At 39.9% G+C, this 13,615-nt stretch overlaps 1 protein-coding gene across 3 annotated transcripts in view; it reads right to left on the reverse strand.

Moving 5' to 3' along the window:
* peak1 (pseudopodium-enriched atypical kinase 1) overlaps positions 1-13,615 on the reverse strand; it is a 227,674-nt gene that overhangs the window by 13,817 nt on the left and 200,242 nt on the right. For all 3 annotated transcript variants that reach the window (XM_055155511.1, XM_055155510.1, XM_055155512.1), the window contains 2 exons: positions 10,437-10,669; positions 189-964 (listed from right to left, as the gene is read on the reverse strand). In XM_055155511.1, the coding sequence (XP_055011486.1) occupies positions 189-964; positions 10,437-10,669 (1,009 nt within the window). The remainder of the gene's footprint in view (positions 1-188; positions 965-10,436; positions 10,670-13,615) is intronic.

A 13,615-nucleotide genomic window follows, 5' to 3' on the forward strand; every position in this document is an offset into this window, starting at 1 on the left:
TTTTTGTGGCATCGGGCACGGGGGCTTGACCCACTTACCAAATTTGGTGACAATCGGTCCATAAATGGCGGAATTATCGCAGGTGGACAGACACACACACACACAGGGTGGATACAAAACCTGATCAACCCTTCGGGGACCAGGTAAAAATGCAGTAAGTACATTACAAGCTCTGGACTAGCTCTCACCTTGATGGCGTAGCTGGTCGATGGATCCTTGGCGTACGATGCCGTGTAGTAGACCGCATCTCCGGCCTCACAGCAAGGCTTCCCCGTCACCAATCGAAAATCCGACCAGCTGTCCGTCCCAAACCTCAGATGGTCCTTTTGCCCCGCCATAAACCTGTCTTCACATTTCGCCGACAATTTCCTCAACGTATCCGCGTGAAGACCCCTGATTCTACCCACAACCTCGTCCCAGCTGTCCAGTCCTTTGTACAACGCAGGTTTGGGGGTTGGTTGTTGCTTAGATGTTCCACTCGCTACACCTCTGCTTTTACTGCCAGTTTTGCCTCGTCCTGCCAGACACTCCGTACTCAAGTAGCCCTTTCTTTCTCTCTGAGCCGAGTTTTGCGCTAACAAACATGACATGCTGTTCACGGGACGGCTTTTGTGGTTGCTCGGTCTTTCCAAAGAATCCCCGCTTTCTTGATCTTGCAGGCGATGAGGTTCAGAGCTAAGGGAAGAACTTTGACTCGCGGTCTCCCAAGTGGAATCCAGATCGTACAAAGGATTGGCGACGCTCAGGTTGGTGCCTCCGGGTTTGGCCTCTGCTCTGGGTTTGGGGGCGGGCGGGTCTTTCAGGATGGGGTCGGTGGAAGAGCGAGGCACGTTCTTCTTGGGTAAAGGTGGAGGGGTGGCTTTGAGAACAGGTACGTCGTCCAGGTCCATAGATGCCAGCGTGTCGTTGGAAGATTTGAGGTTGCGAGGTTGCTTCGTTGGGATCATGTTGGCTCGGGACTGACCTGGAAACAGATGAAAGATAGATAGAATAGTTTTAATGAAAATTCTACAGACTTCGACAATTTGTATAGTTTTCCTTGGTCTAAAATCCCAACATTCAAAAAAGGTCCATATTATGCAATTTTCTGATCTGTGTTAAGACCTGGAGTTGTGTTTTGTTTCATTCACAATTTCATTCACATTCTTTCCAACAGAAAACACTCTGTTCCACCTTGTGATATCATGTGGTAATACAAAAAGTTCCATACACCTTCACTAGAATCAGTTTGAACTAGAAAACACTTCATGGCATCACAAGGTGGAACAGAGCATTCTGAGCTTTGGAGATGTAGACAGACTAATAGTAAACAAGTGTAAATGAAATAAAACACAACTCCAGGTCTGTTTTTGATGAAATAACGACATTCAGGCGGTTTTATAATTCTACATCTAAACCAGGATCGAACAGAGGACTAAACCAGAACTACACCAGGACCAAACCAGGACTAATCTTGGACTAGAACTTGGAAGTGCCTTGCAGACAGGGTGTTTACAAGGTGCGATCGGGCATCAGCTGCGTTTTGCCCCATGGAGCACAGAGTTCTGCGCTGGTCCTTTCGCCCGCGGTTACCTGACGGTTTACTCTGGCGCGTCTCCTACGTTTCACCGCTGCTGATTATCACGGTGATTTTATGGAATTTGTATGAAGAAAACGAAAAACCCACCACTTCAATCCAGGTTAAAAAAGCATTGTAACACGCATTACTGACATTTGTACAGAGTAAAATATTAATTTTTTTTCACTGTAATGCCACATTACTGCGTTACATCAAAAAGCAGTGCATTACAGTAATTCATTACTTTATAATGCGTTACTCCCAACACTGGTGTTTACAAAATGAAGCAGAAAAGAGTACCGGAAATGTATCTAGAGTGGTGGTAGAGAGGAGAGCACCAATTACATTCCTTATTGTTTGCGTCGCTTCCCCTGCTTTCGGTGAGTAGTTAAAACATTTCTGAGGTGCACGCCGGTTGAGGGGGTTCAAGGCGACGCGACAGATGATTTGATGCACGACCGTAAATTGGGCTTTTACATGACTTAAAGGACCTTTAAAATGGAGATGCAGGACAGGTCAGAATTCTCAGGTGGAATCTGCTGTTTAACTATTAGATTGCAGATTTAGTGACCTGCTTCTTCTTTTTTTTATTTTTTTTATTATCTCTGTAATTATTGGGCCTATACCCACATGAAACTAGCTGAAAGTTCAAGGTCTCCCCTATCAGCACAAATAAACAAAAGTGAAATTATTTTTTCACTGTAGCTTCACAATGATTTGCTGTTATTAAAACCTAAAGACGAGATTATTTTCAAATGTGAACACACCTTTAATTAGCATTTATCAGTAACTTAATTATTATAAATACGTCTATATGTACTGTACCTCTGTAGATTTTTCAAAGCTCTTTTGTATCAAGGTTAAGTACAATAAATTCCTTAATATTTGCAAAAGATCACTGCTAAATAAAATGAGGATTCTTGTTGCCATGGAGACATTTTGGGCACTACTGACAATATCAGACGAAATGCACAACATCAAAACATGGATTAACACACATACACAATGCAATTTAATACAAAAAATATATATACATTGCAAAAAAAAAAAAAAAAGACAATAGACAAAGCACCATTAAAGAACATATAAAAAACCTACCATTAGTCTTTTAGTGTTTTAGATAAATGTTAATTATTGAAAGCGTTCCGGTGGTTATAATAGAGTCCATTTGTTCCTGTGTTAAAGCAGAGATAAAGCCTAATGAAGCCCGTGCCTCCTCTACCCAGCGCGTCTGAAACAGCTCCTGCTTCGACCGTAAAGACGAGCAATTCCGAGAGAGGGAGAGTCAGTGTGTGAAAAAAGAAGTGACTACCAAAGTAATCCAGCAAGTACCAAATATTCAGCTGATTTAGAAGAAGTTAAAGGTTCTATATTACGCAAAATGGACTCTTGTGAGCTTTAAGTCGCGTTATAACATTGGTACCTCCTCAAAAACAGACCTGGAGTTGCGTTTGTTTGACTAATCTTGGTTTATTATTTGTCTGTTTACAGCTTCGAGTTCAAAATGCTCTGTTGTACCTTTTGTTTAGGCAGTCCCAAGTCTGAAATGATCCAAATGATTCCAGTGAAGATGTGTAGAGTTTAAAAATTGGAGGGCATGAGCATATTACCACATGACATCACAAGGTGGAGCAGAGTGTTTTCAGTTTGAGAGAAGAACTGAGCCTAAATACATACAACTCCAGGTCTGTTTGTGATGAGGAAATGACATTATAACAACACACCTCAGAAAGCAGCATAATATAGGACCTTTAACACAAAATACACACTTAAAAACTTGGATGTGTCTCTTTCTGCAGGTTAAGGCATTGGCGACGCAGGTTCAATTGTGATTGTAGTACCGTATTTTTCGGACTATAAGGCGTATCAGTTTATAAGGCGCAAAATCAAAAATGTTGAATTCTCTCGTCTATTTTCATACATAATGTGCACCGGATTATAAGGCGCATTAAACAAAACAAATGGAAGATACTTGAGACTGATCCCTTAGTCCAGGCGTCCACGGTCCATCGGCAGATCGTGGTGTAACTTGCCCGGGTGTGTCTCCCTGTCTTGGTGAATGTGTATTATGAATGTGAATAGATTATTTAAGTTTGTTTTTTTATTTCCTATGAGGACGACTCAAATATACATTGAGTAATAATGTGATTAATGCAGCTTTTAGCACATTTGTTTACTTTTACGGAAATGAAACTTAAAACCACACTGTTAATTTACATAAAGGTCCAGTCAAGTGGTAACGGAGGGAAACAGGGGCAGATTTTTTACATTCAAATAGCTCTTATTCAGAAACTAGAGGGACTATTGAAATAAGTAAAGTATCAGAATGTAGGAAAGAGTTACACTCCAACAGGGTCAAGTTAAACCTGTGATATTCTTTCAAGTTGTTGACAAAAAATTAAAAAAACTCATGTCGGTAACAGAGGGAATGAAATATGCAGCACTTTTTGGGCAATAAATCCAAACAGTGATAACTCTTGGTTCTCACTTACATATCCTTAACAAACTGGTTTGAATATTTGCTTCATATAGTTTTCTACCATATGGTACAAGATTAGGTTGAAAAACCTCTTACTTTTTGAGTAATGAGATTTTTTTATTAAGAAAGGTCATGGTAACGGAGGGAAAAGTAACAGAGGGAAAATTGTGCAAACAAGTAGAAGGTGCAGGATTTTGCATAATTTGTCGCTTTTTTCTTCCGAATACTTTAATATTACTTCAATTTTTATTTTTATCATTTTAAATACATTTTTTTTGAAAAATCATGTACCTTCATCAACAGTTCAAAGATGGAATAACACAAGATGTGATGAAATACATCCATTTATTTACATGATTTGCAGGTCTTTGAAATTTGGGAAATAATTTTTGTTCCATGTTTCATACATGGTCTGTTTAAAACATATGTAACTTTAGAACCAAAAATGGTACAGAAAAAAGGTCAACAGTTTCATAAACTAGAGTACATATGCTATCTGTTGAATACATTTTTATATTAGATGCATTAACTTGAATTTTTGGCCTTGTTGTTTACTTCTGCGGCCCATAAACTAAGCACTGAAAAGAAAAAAACTGCTCACTCCTTGTGCACTGATGCGGTTCAGCTTCTGTCGGACTCTGTTAGACTCTGCGAGGCTCCTGACTACAGTAGCTGTCATCAAGAGATCCGTCTTTGTAGTTTACCAAAGTCGTACTAAAACATTTACAGAAAGAACAAAAGTGTGGCTGTTTGCTGCAGGTGTTCCAGTCAGTGGGAGCAGGTAGAGGGTGCTCTTGGAAAAAGGATCAAAACTCAAACACAACAGGACTGCAGGCACTCCCAACTTTTTTCGCCCTCTTGCGGTGTATCATCGAATCAGAAGGACGACCGAACGAGCATGCACTGAATGACCGGAATTATTTTAAAGAAGAATAAATATTTACATGATTGATGAATAAATGAATTCGGCTTTAAAATCAGAATAAACCACCCACTTACTTTGGAATTAAGCTGAATTCTGAATAATAATTTTCATAAGGAATTAAGTGTTTAAGTTGTCTTTTGAAAGGCCGAATTCATTTTTATTCAGAAATAAATTATTTTTAAACGAGACAACTGATATGTCACAATGATTTCTGCCAACCTGCAAACTGAGCTGCAGCATATATTAATCCATTTCTACAAACACCAAAGCAAAAGAAGAAGTGCATTTGAGCAGCACGCTTTGTTCATTAGTAAAATTAAAAAGAATGTGAGATTGCAATGTGGGAGTATAGATCTCCCACTACCCACAGTCTTTGGATATTTCTGTCCTCATAACTTTTTGCTACTTAAATGATTCTGCCAAATATTGTGAGTATTACATAACACGTATTTTAAGCACAGGACAGGATGTAATGTATTCTAACACAAAGATATCTTTCTTAAACCTAAAGAGCATTTCTTATTCAAGGTGATTGTGGTTCACACTCATTCACTCATTGTCTTCTCATTCTGTTAGCGGGGATAAGGTCGCTTCTGCAGCCACAGCTGCCCTGGGACAAAATGATTTCACGTAAACCGGGCGTACACTGTAATTTTTAGCCCTTTTTGAACTGATTTTTCTTTTTTTTTGTGGGTGATCGGGCCAAGTGTAACCCTCATCTGAGCCACTTTTATTGTAGCAGGTCAGTTCCGCTCTACCCTGATTTCACCCACTTCCTTTAAAGAGCCCGTCTCATGCAAAATAACTCTTTTCACATTGTGTCTTCTGCACATAAACAAGCACAATTTGGGTTTTGGAACATCCATTACACAATAGTTATGAAATCTTACTGATTTCTTGGAGGCAGTCACAGACCAGGAACTATGAAAGGCCGACTATTGCTCATCCCCCCGCCCGTCCTGAGAAAGCACAGGCTCCGCCCTCCAAACATGACGTAGGCTATAAGTGAGCCGCCCTTCCTCCACCCATCTCAGGGAGGGAGGGGGAGACAGGCGTGCACCCTGATAGTGGTAGGAATAAACTTTTATTCATCATGGAGATACAGCGCCTTATGTTTTGGACCTGGAATCGGATGAGGACTTTGAGGTGCACGAAGCGCAAGCACCATGTTGACATCTGCTGAACATTACTGATTTGGTAAAGTATTACTAAACACTAGTAGATAAACTTATTATATTGTGTACACTGCAGTGTAGAACAATGAGCTTTTGTTTAGGTGTTCATCTTTATGACAGTTTAAGACATTATTAATTTGATCATATATTCAAATATTCTACTTATAAAGCTGTTTAAACAAATAAATATTTTCTTTAAGGTACAGAAGGTGTAATTGGGCAAACTTGAATCCTATAATAATGTTCGATCAAATGAGGAGGTCATAATGTGAACAGGCAACTACTGAACATCAGTGGTCGTAATGACTGGGATGTAATCACCATTTTGTTATCGTGCAGAAGCAGTGAAGACAACTCACTAGAATAAGAAGTAGGCTTGTTGTTAGCATCAATGTAATATCGTGGGACTACATAACTTTTGTCAAACTAAAACAGGTAGAACAAAGGAGTTGACATGAACGCTGCAGTTTGCTTTTAGTTCTCTCTGGTTTATTAGAGGTAAACTTACAGATCTAGTATCATCATCACTGGACCCTGTTACTGTGGGAACAGCATCCTTTTCCAAAGTGTCACTTCTGCTTCGTTGTAAATCCAGTTTTAAAATATCCATAGTTCTTGAAGCGTCTTCGGTGAAGTGTCGCCCGCAAACAAAAATATTCTTGGGGACTTTTTTGTCTGTGTTCCCAGAAATAAACTCCAGTCATTTAGCACGTCATGCTTCTTCTGTCGGCATGCTAAATCATTTCGACTTCCAATCGCAGCCAAATACGCACTTTCTCCATGAGGACATGGTTACAAAAAGCGTGTTTGAAGCAAAAAATAAAGATAAATAACGCAGAACAGCAGACCTGGTGGAGGCGGTGGAGACAGTGGAGCAGGGGAGAGGGGGGCGGGTGTGAAGCGCTCTCTGCTACGTCAAACGCGAGATAGCTGTAGCTGGCTACGTCATCACTGTAGCAGGCTCATGTTCGTTGTCACGTGGGAGGGTGGCAGAAATACGCTGCAATTTGTTAAAAAAAACTCAGAATCAATCTAAAAACCACTTCGGCGACATATCCAAGGCCCACACATCACTCTTAGAAGGTAGAAAGCTCTGAAAAGTTGATTTTGCATGAGATGGGCCCTTTAAGTTGCAGGGTCACGGTGTCACTTCCTCCTCCTCCCCCGCTCCGCTGTGGCTGTGGCGTGATCTGGCGTCGGCAAACAATTCTCCAAACTTTAAAACTACGGATCTACATCATTAATACTTAGGTGAGTGTTTTGCCACAATCTCAGAACGCTGCCGATTCAATAACAACCTGTTACGTTGCCACTAAACTACTTAAAACAGTCAAAATCTCTAACGCCTACTTCTCCGATTCCCATAGCGCCTCCATACACGTTCTAGCACACGGGCCGGGCATGAGGAGACGAGTAAAGTCCGGAATTCTAAGGTACCCGATTTCTCTTTTGTGATATGAAGAAAGCCGAAATGTAGATAACAGGTCAACATATTTAGTCACGACCTTAATTATTTTGTGCAGTTTTAGCACATTTTCCAGTATTTTTTCAAACTCCAGTAGAGTTTGTTTATCATTTTATATTAATATAATGATATTGCGCGATATTTGAGTTTATCGGCCTCTGCTTGGGCACGTTTGATCACTTTTTGATTGTTTTAAGATAATTTAAGTGCACTTATTGAACAATTAACTTACTGAACGATTAACTTACTGAACGATTAACTTACTGACTTGTTGAATTATTGAATTATTAATTTACAAATTTATTGCCTTACAGATTTAATGTTAATTGTAATTAATTGTTAATTGTTGAAATGGTTAGCCCTGCTACATGACTGCATTTAATTTGTCCAATTACTATTGATGTGTATTCTGATTAATTCATCAACTGATTAGTATTTTGGATAATGATTCATTGAATATGAACTATTCACTAATGCTTATATGTTTGTACATACATTGAATTTATTTTGGGTTAGTTAAGACCTAGTAATGTACTTTTATTTAAATGATATTCATTTGTGTTCTTTTTGGCCTTTTAGGTCAGGTTTTTTTATATGGACTGATTCAACTCTACCTCAACTTCACCACATTCCTCAACTCAACTAAAAACATATTGATGGCGAGCTATACCCTGAACTTGCATTAAAATACCTCAGATTATACGGACTATACCCAAAAAGTGCAATAACTGGACTGATTTCTATTTAATTTTTTTTATTTTGTTCTTCAATTGTTGTCTTTGCATTATTTGTTTAATTTATTGTGATATACTTCACAAAAACTTTACACTCTGTCTCTGGTCTCTTCACTCAAACTCAGGCCCCTAAAAGAACAAATCTTCTGGTACAGATTCTGTAGCCATGGTCTGCCCCAAGACCTAAAATTTGCATTACACAAGTTTTGTCTTAATCGTGTGTCATGCAGTCGTGATTTGTAGTATACATGGGACAACGCAAACCAATTAATACCTCGCGACCAGCTCCCGATTGGCAATCGTAGGTCACAAGAATATCAAGAATATCAAATGTTTGAAATCCAGTCACCTCTGAGGGTTTTACACCGAGCAACAGATCGTACAGTGTGAGAACATGAACTGTGAAATATGAACTTTTAAACCCTGAGATTTGGTCGTACAGTTTGAGCTGGGGCTGAGTGAAACCATCGAAAATATCACACAGTGTATGTCCGGCACTTTTACCCACAACCACATATTTACACAAGCAAAGTGTCTTGCCCAGGGACACAACGTCACTGTGCAATGGTGGAAGAAGGTAACCTGACGGAGATTCATTCTTGCAATGTTTGTAAGTTCATAAACTGCTTACTTCTACTTTGCAGTGACATCATGCTGGGGGTGTTCTACTTGTATCTCTATGGTGGAATGTTCAGCAGTTACCATGGTGACACAATGCCCACATTAGTAACCACTGTCAAAAAAGATTTAAGATATGAAAAATATGAAAATGGATTAAACAGCACAGGAGCCTGCGATCAGTCCGAGTGTTCACGGTCCTGTCAAAGTGTTTGAATTTCTACAAAAAAGGTGAGAGTGACTAACTGAAAAACAAATTTTATGTGTGAGATTTGTTTCACACAAATCCACTCTCCTAATATAGCTCCAGCGAAGTCAGTTTTTTATGGTCACATCGTGTTAAAACAAAGCTCAGGTAAAAGTCCCACGGGGTCCGCCGCTTATTCCGACATCCCTTCATTCCGACATATCTCTATGTAGGCGTGACTATTCCGACATGTCATTTTTAAATTTTTACTTTTTTTGAGAGTTGCGATAGTCTATGCAGGTGCGTCTCTCGCTGTTCTTCGATGTTCAACAAATATCAAGTCACACACAAAACCGATACACACAGTAGCCAACTTCATAATGAAAGCATCTTATGATATATGGGAGCGCAAAGTATACTAGGCTATCACTACCGTATTTTTCGGATTATAAAACGCAATATCCGAAATGCTGAATTGTCTATTTTCATACATAAGGTGCACTGGATTATAAGGCGCATTAAGGGAAACAAACTGACGACTGAGCCCAGGGGTCCACAATCCAATGGCAGATCGTGGTGTAATTCGCCCGGCGTTGTCTCCCTGTCTTGGTGAATGTGGATTATGAATGTGAATATGGGTGGATCATTTAAGTTAGTTTTTTAATTTCCTACGCAGAGGACTCAAATATACATTGAGTAATAATGTGTTTAAAGCAGCTTTGCACACATCTGTTTACGTTTTACAGAAACAAAACATAAAACCACATGGCTCATTTGCAAAAACTATAAGCGCTGAAAAAAACAGCTCGCTCCTTGTACGCTGATGAGGTCAGCTTCTTTTGAACTTAACCCGTGAGGCTCCTGACTTCAGTAGCTGTAATGCTCTGACAATCCATCAAGCGGTGCAGCTTTGCAGTTTACCAAAGTCGTACTAAAACATTTTGACAGATTTTTGAGCGCCATGTACCACATAAAATCAGTTCGAGGTCAGTAAACACAACCAGAATTAATACATAAGGTGCACCAGAGTATAAGGCGCACTGTCGATTTTTGAGAAAATTTAAGAATTCTAAATGCGCCTTATAGTCTGAAAAATACGGTAATATTATTCATACCTGAAAAGCAGAATGTTTGAAAAATAGTAAAGTGCTGCTACTCCAGCAATTTAAAAAAAGTCAAATTAGTGGGATGCTTGAAAAATACTGTTTATGCTGTTACTCCAACAATTATCCAGATGTTTTATCCAAAGTATCCAGATGTTTAGAGTATGTGAACGTGACAAAAGTGCGTCTCACCGAGGTTGCTGTAGGTGGCGCTGCACTGGCTGGAGGCGGGAGAGTGGGAGTGGTTGGACGGCTCTTCCTCGGGCTCCTCGAGGCTGGCGCTGCCCTCACTGAGCGCGGCGGAGATCAGGGCCTGGTTTATGAGCTCGTCCCCCAGAACCAGACCCAGGTCCACTTTGGAGGGAAGCGGCGTGATGCCCCTGAAGTCCACATCTCGAGAGCGGCTCGCGGGCACGGGGACTTGACTGTGAACAAGAGACAAATGTTCAAGTGGGACTGAACATCTAAACTCTGCCCACGACGTATCAAACACAGCTGCGAAAATGGGCACTACCTGGCGGACTAAAGGGAAGAGTGATGGGGGGAGGAAGGGCGGGGTCTGAACGACTAAAGGGAAGAGTGAGGGAGGAGGAGGGGCGGGGTCAGGAGGACTAAAGGGGAGAGTGAGGGGGGAGGAGGGGCGGGGTCAGGAGGACTAAAGGGGAGAGTGGGCAGGGGGGTCTGGAGGACTAAAGGGGAGAGTGAGTGGGGAGGAGGGGCGGGGTCTGGAGGACCAAAGAGGAGAGTGGGTGGGGGGGTCTGAAGGACTAAAGGGGAGAATGGAGGGGAAGGCAGGGTCTGGAGGACTAAAGGGAAAGTGAAGGGGGAGAAGGGGTGTGGAGGACAAAAGGGGAGAGGGGAGGTGGAGGAGGGGTCTGGAGGACTAAAGGGGAGAGTGAGGGGGAAGAGGGGCAGGGTCTGGAGGACTAAAGAGGATCATGAGGGGAGGGGTCTGGAGGACTAAAGGGGAGAGTGAGGGAGGGGCGGGGCCTGGAGGACTAAAGGGGAGAGTGAGGGTGCAGGAGGGGCAGGGTCTGGAGGTAAAAGGAACAGTGTGGTTGAACAAACAGGTATCCACACTTCAGACTCGACCCCTGCAGCCTGTTTGTATCAGAAATACCTGTCTGTAAATCAAGGCAATGCTGTGTGATGTCACCAACTACAAGTACCTGCAGTGGCCACTGGAGGCAGCACACACTCCGTTTTATAACTGTGTATAATTTTGACCAAAAAATGACATGGAACAGTAGACCATGTTATTTAAACTCCATGTGCACAGTGATGTAGCAGCTCTAACAGGGATGGGCAGTTCTTTTTCAGAAAATATTGTGGAGGGTCAAAATGCTTAACTCAGTTCTGCATAATATGAATTGTATTTCTTTATAAAAAGTAGTAAATATTATTGTTTTGACGAGCTGGTCAGACTGGTAAGAGTTTATGTTATGACTAAACAATGAAAAAGTGAGGATGTCTTACAAAAATGTCATTAAAAAACACCACTAAAATAAAAGCAATATATGGGGCGCCACTCACAAAAACTGTTGTGTCCTTAAGCAAGACACTTCACCCACATTGCCTACTATGAAAGCGGTGTATGTGTATGTGTGAGTGATGGTGGTGGTCAGAGGGACTGATGGCGATAGTTTACCAGCACTGAGTGTGGAGTGAATGAATAATGATCTGTAAAGCGTCTTTGTGACAAATGTCTGTGAAAGCGCTATATAAATAAAAAACTTAAATCTAATCAGAATGATGTTGTATATACGATGTGTTTATGTTAATTAACTCAGAACCAAACACTTGGGATCACAATCAGTTGAAATCATCATTCAATCATCATTCAAAATGACACATTTACACTCCCAAATCTTTCGAGCCTTTGTGTGTGGACTTTGCATATTCTCCCTGTGTGTGAGTGGGTTTTCTCTGGGCACTCCAGTTTCCCCAATTACCCCAAAACATGCACCGTGGGTCAAATCCTCCAGCTAAGGCAGTCCTGACCAAGACAAAATTAAAAGTCATCTTGAAATGAATATTGGCAGAACATTTGATTTATGTTTTATTTATGTTCTAATAATAGGATTCTGTTCACATTTTCAACATGTCCAGAAGAATTGACAGAAAGTTTGATATCTGAACTGACAAACTAATACAAGAATCACATTTCAGAACATGTTTGTACAGATTCTGCTGTTTGTGGAGGAAATGATGGTACCTGCACAGACATTTGACTTTCCTTCAAAAGTCCTACATTACACAAAATTGAATCTTATAAGCTCTTAGTCATGTTATAATGTTGTTACCTCATCATAAACAGACCTGCAGTAATTCTATATGATTAGTCTGTGTACATCTCAAAAACTCAAAACGCTCTGTACAACCTTGTGATGTCAGGAAGCTGTAGTTTTCTAGTTGAAAGGAACTAAAATCTGCCTAAATATGCAAGATTAGTGTGAATGAAACAAAACACAACTCCAGGTCTGTTTGGGATGAAGAAACAACATCAGAACACAGATCAGAAAATAGTCTAATATAGGCTCTTTAATAAGAAAGAAATTCAAAAACAAAGAAAAAACAAATGCCCAGTCCAATAATTCTTGTCAGCCGCCGTGTTTTTTTGTCACTAAATCTTTCCAGCAGTACAACAGCTCACCTGACAGAGTACTCTAATAAAGCAATCGTCCATTTTATGACCTGCTCTGTTTCATTCCTCTAGTATCACTCCTTTGTCAATTTGAAATGAGAAGACGATTACATAACAAAGAGATGACCTACCACTGTGTACTTTGGCATACTGCACTGACTAAAACATAACTCCAGTACTGTAGTAACTTAAAAAAAAAAAAAAAAAAAGTACTTTTCTTACAGCATATTTTTTATTCCTAATTGACTTGAGTAGTTTTTTAAATTGAAGTAAAAGTACTCTTACTCAAGTAAAATATTTAGTTCTTCTTCCATAAGTGTGACACAAATACGTGAGTAATTTTTAAAAGAAATTGTACTTTTCTTGCAGCATATTTTTACTCCTACTTGACTTAAGAATTTTTTATTATTATTATATATTATTATTTTTTAAATAAAATTAACGGTACTCTTACTCAAGTAAAAGATTTGGTTCTTCTTCCATAGGTAGGTACTTGAAAAACTTTTAATTAGAAATTGTACTTTTGTTGCAGCAAACTTTTAATTTGACTTTAGTTTTTATTGAAGTAACAGTACACTTACTCAAGTAAAAGATATTGTTCTTCTTTCATAGGTGTGACACAGGTACTTGAGTAACTTTGAAAAGAAATTGTATTTTTTTTGCAACATACTTTTACTTCTACTTGACTTGAGCAGTTTTTTTAATTGAAGAAACAGTACTCTTGCTC

This window comes from Boleophthalmus pectinirostris, unplaced genomic scaffold (genome assembly GCF_026225935.1).
Source record: "Boleophthalmus pectinirostris isolate CB_2022bp ecotype Guang Dong unplaced genomic scaffold, ASM2622593v1 HiC_scaffold_2, whole genome shotgun sequence".
NCBI classification, from domain to species: domain Eukaryota; kingdom Metazoa; phylum Chordata; class Actinopteri; order Gobiiformes; family Gobiidae; genus Boleophthalmus; species Boleophthalmus pectinirostris.